We start from the raw sequence: 5,071 nt of genomic DNA, 5'->3' as shown, positions 1-5,071 counted from the left end.
CACAATCTTTATACTGTATTGATATTTTATCATTTTCTTACCTCAACAGGCCTTGTTTAATTTTGTACAAATCTACTTTAGGGCTATCTGCAATAGCTCTCCCTAATTTAGAAGTGACAGACTAGAGGGAAGGCAGCTAATCAACACCATCCACTGCAAACTCTTTTTGCCAACAAAAAATGTGGGATTGATCATCACATTTTAATACCCCCATAACTGAAATAGCAGGCATGTTCAGTGACGGGATTTGAATCTGCAGCAGCCCACAAGTTACAATTCAACCTACTTTCTAAAAAACCTTCTGTTCTCTGTATGTCTTCTTTCTGTTGAACTTTTCTAGCCTCTTTCTGATTATTGAAGATCCATTTGTTTTGACTCTAATTAATTTTTTTTTTACAATACAAGTATGAAATAAGAACAATTATCATTTTTAAAACATTATATATTTTTTCTCTGTATACTTTTTTTGTTGTTGAGGAGCCAACATGATATTTAACAGTATTTTACAAGTCTTCTTTTTAACTTTGCAGCATTATAACACTTAGTTTCCAACAGTTATCCATACTTAAATTTACTGTTACTATAACATGCATAATTTAGTTAAATATTAATTAAATAACTGTGAATTGTAGTATTAAATAGTGGAAACTAATGTATTACTTATAAAACAAAATAATACTTATGAAACATTACTGTACGTAATAACTGTAAAAAGCACTACAATTTCAATATCTTAAATAACTTTTATTTTCCAAAAATTAATTTGTATGGTCAGTTTATCTTACTCAGTTCTATTACAAAGATAATTAGCATAAAGGTGCAACAATTAATATCGTGAATTCTTCCAACCTTTGAAAAAATGTGCTTTCTTTATTAGGTTTCAGGGTACCTTTGTTTAGTAGTTCATCAGACTGAGGGTTGTCAAACCCTTCAATTCTCCCTTTGGATCCATCCCTGATTAAAATATAGTTTCAGTGACATATTTGTGAGATCTAGACGTATTGGAAGCTCTCTCTCACCCCGAACAATTCAAATTGACTGGAAACAAACAAAAAGCTTCTTACTAAAGCCTCCAACTGCATCTACCTCAAATTAAGACCTTAAATATGGTATCTATTTCATATTAAAACATAAATCTGGTCAAAAACAACAATATCTGTTGAAAAAACTCAAACACCAAATATAGTATCTGTTTTATATGATATTACATGCCAATGTATTTTACCTTGTACTTAAATATCAATTAATACATCTGCACTCCACCATAAACTACTAAACCATGGAAGCCTTGTATTAAAGCACCAGTGATAGTATCTGCCTTGTAGATATCAACCATAGTAGATGTTTTAGACTAAAACAGCACCAGTGATGATACCTGCCTTGTAAACACCAGACATAGTATATGTCCTACACTAAACCACCAATCATGGTATATTCACATCTTACACTACTACAGCACCAAACATGTTATTTCTCTTTTACAGATGTTCTTTAATAATAACAATATGGAAAAACATCCAAAGTGTTTTTTGTTTCACATGTACTGCTAAGCTTTTACATAACAGAAAAACAAGAACGTTAGGAGGAATGAAAGAGGTTTGCAATGAAAGTAATCATGTATATTTAAAATATAATAAGAGGGAAAATGAGATTTACTAGAAATGAAAATGACATAACCACAAGAATAAAAAAACAGTTTTAAACATCTGCAAATAAACAAATACAATACACCCCATGATTCATATTAAAACATAGGTCATCCAAAATAAAATGTTGTCCATCATGAGAGATGACTTTTTTAGAACTTCATACTAGTCCTTAAAGATAACAGTTTCGTTATGATATATCCATGTTCTAGTTGGAGAGTTTGGTTTGTTTTGAACTTCGTGCAAAGCTACATGAGGGCTATCTGCGCTAGCCGTCCGTAATTAAGCAGTGAAAGAGTAGAGGGAAGGCAGCTAGTCATCACCACCTACCGCCAACTCTTGGGCTACTCTTTTACAAACAAATAGTGGGATTGACTGTCACATTGTAATCCCCCCCCCCCCCCTGGTGAAAGGGCGAGCATGTTTGGTGGGATGGGGATTCAAACCCGCAACCCTCAGATTGCCATACCGGGCTCAAATTGGAGAAAAGATATAAACTTTGTTCAGGGAATATGAACCATCTACAACTGTTATAAATTATTACAACTTGTTAACTCTTAAAACGACAATAAGAGGTAAAATTTCCAATTTTGCTGTTCAAGTTTTTGTGAGAAAAAAAATATATAAATAAAAAAAATCATAAATTTATTTAAATGACAGAAATGAACATAAGATATGGCACTGTTCAGGAAGTTTAATTGACCAGTCTAGTGATGCTTGAAACACTTTTTAAAAATTCAATCGTCTACATACATGTAAAAATATACTGATGTTATAATTATAAGTTGGAGTAAACATATACTGTAAGAGAATGACCTTTCAGACTTTTCTAGGAAATAATTCTGTGAATTGCACACATAGAAATGATAATTAGCAGGATTTTCCCTTCATTTTTAGCTGTTCTCTCATCATCTTCACTTGTTTTTTTTAATAAGATTATGTTTAAAGTAATTATCTCAAACCTGGCTAATCTGGTTGTTGATGGGAATATTGTTAACATTCTATTCCAAAAGTGAAATACTTTACCTATCTTTGAATAAAGTTTGAACTTGAGTTACACTTTAATTCTTATGAAAAAAATAAATCAGAAAATCTAAAAATACATGAAAAAACAACAAATACAACAGAAAGAAGGAAATGGACAATGAAATATTCATATACGTCAGACGTGTTTTTAATTTGCGTAAACTATTCTTTCGCCAGAATTTTAGTTTGTGTGGCAAATACGTTACTGATGGGCTGAAGAGACTGTGTTTCTATAAAGTAGAGGAAGTTTCATGAATTAACAAGACAAACCCACTTTTCTGAATCACAATAAAGCACTGGTTGGAAGTTTACAGGATACTTCAATAAGACATAATCTATTAAGGTTAGAATTAGCTAGTTTATATTCAATACATTACATTACCTATCACTGTTGACAACTTATTCCTGTCACCAGTATTCTAACATGAATATTATTGTTATAATTTATGGAGAGTGGAATCCATTCAGTTTAAATATAAAAATTACTAATAGTTCAAATTTTATCAAATAGCTATCAAGGTCAATATCTTAGTTTTTTTTCTCTCATCTTGTTTAATCTTTGATCAACAAATGAAGTTTTAAAATACCAATTTTTCAGGTTAAACAAACACGTACATACCTTACAAACAAATTAAGAATCTACAATAACAAAATATCCTGTACAGGATTAGAAGACAACTTGAATTTAAATCAAGTAACAATATATAAATATACAGTACAGAAAAAAATTCAATTCAAGGAATGGAATCTCAGGGCATGAATTTATATAAAAGTATAAATTTGGCTTTTTTACTAAAAAGTATAAATTTCAAATTCATTTTTTAAAGAGTTTTTCCTTTTTTATAGATTTATTATAAACTGTAGACATTGGAAGTAGATATTACTAGAAGTATTTCTAGATCAAAATACATTTTTATAAAATTTTATGAAGTTGGAAAATGTCATGTTACTGCACAACACCTCATAAGAAATGTTAATAAAATATTCTTCTGACACTACAGATGTGCCAACTATAACATCTACATAGTTGTAAACATCAAGGAATTGGAAACACACAAGATTCATAAAATATACATGCTGCAAAACTAGAAAAATTACTGTAGTTTTCAATAATGAAATATTTATACTGTGCAAATATTTGAAATATACTTTTGTTTCACGTGCAGAGAAATACATTACAGATACTAAAAGTCAGTCTAAACATCAGAAATTTCAACATATTTAAAGAATTAGTTAGAATAATCATTATAACACATTTTCCATGGATTGTTTCTTAAGCAAACAGGAACGGCAGCAGGTGAAATGTAACATAACCGAATGAGAATTTCATTGAGAAAACTATGTATTCACAAACAAACAAACAGTGAGAATGTAGAATGCTGATGTTACGGTGAGAATGTAGAATGCTGATGTTACGGTGAGAATGTAGAATGCTGATGTTATGGTGAGAATGTAGAATGCTGATGTTACGGTGAGAATGTAGAATGCTGATGTTACGGTGAGAATGTAGAATGCTGATGTTACAGTGAGAATGTAAAAGGTTACATATGGATATACTAGTTTGAACAGTTTTGTTAAGCATAAAACAACTATTTTTAGTGTACTAGGAAGAGGAAAAAGGATTTAATGAGATACATTGTTACATACAATGTCACTGTATAAACTGCTAGAAAAAGCAGCATTATTGGAGTTTCAGAATATTCAAAATTATGCTACAAAAATTTTCTGGAAACTTATAAAAAAAACCATAATAAAACACAATATAAAATTTTTTTAAATGATGTTTGTGATAGCAAACCGACTCATCAAAATTCAAAGTACACTTAATCCTCTGAATTCTGGGTAATGATGTCTTTGTGACAATTATCACATGGTGTTCTTTCCTGACTGAGCATATATTGAAAATTTAACTATATATATATAAGAAAGCTTTACTAAGGGTTCATTCATTTTTCAGCAGGCTTGAGTAACCATATTACATCCACTTCCCAGTAAATGCTCTCTGTATATATGGAACAGCCTCATTAAAAAACAGTAATTAGTATAGATAATTATATGAGAATGCTACAGGTCTATTATAAAAAAAAATAGTTTATTTGTAAAATAACTTACAAAAGAGATAGTGGAAAAGTAACCTAAGCTATTTTTGTACATTACAACGTTAACCCTACTTTCTTTATAGTTACATGCCTACCCAAAGCTGCTCTGTTGTGATGATTGAATGAATAAGTTATGATTGCTCTACAGTTACTGAATAAGTATGACTCGAACTGGAAGAACTATGTAACAAGACTACAGTAATGCTAATGGTTACAGTAGAATATCCATAAAACTACTGTGTATAATTTATTAAAAACAGTATACAAATATTTCTAAAAGTAATTCAAAACTAAAGTAAC

The 5,071-nt window shown here is 30.2% G+C and overlaps 1 protein-coding gene across 4 annotated transcripts in view; it reads right to left on the bottom strand.

The window, feature by feature from the left end:
* Positions 1-723: 723 nt before the first annotated feature.
* LOC106466691 (deleted in autism-related protein 1 homolog) overlaps positions 724-5,071 on the bottom strand; it is a 28,308-nt gene continuing 23,960 nt past the window's right edge. For all 4 annotated transcript variants that reach the window (XM_022394763.1, XM_022394764.1, XM_022394762.1 and 1 more), the window contains one exon: positions 724-1,038. In XM_022394763.1, the coding sequence (XP_022250471.1) occupies positions 1,016-1,038 (23 nt within the window). In that variant the 3' untranslated portion in view covers positions 724-1,015. The remainder of the gene's footprint in view (positions 1,039-5,071) is intronic.

Source organism: Limulus polyphemus, unplaced genomic scaffold (genome assembly GCF_000517525.1).
Source record: "Limulus polyphemus unplaced genomic scaffold, Limulus_polyphemus-2.1.2 Scaffold2346, whole genome shotgun sequence".
Classification (NCBI taxonomy): domain Eukaryota; kingdom Metazoa; phylum Arthropoda; class Merostomata; order Xiphosura; family Limulidae; genus Limulus; species Limulus polyphemus.
This window is presented reverse-complemented; position numbering and strand designations above follow the sequence as displayed.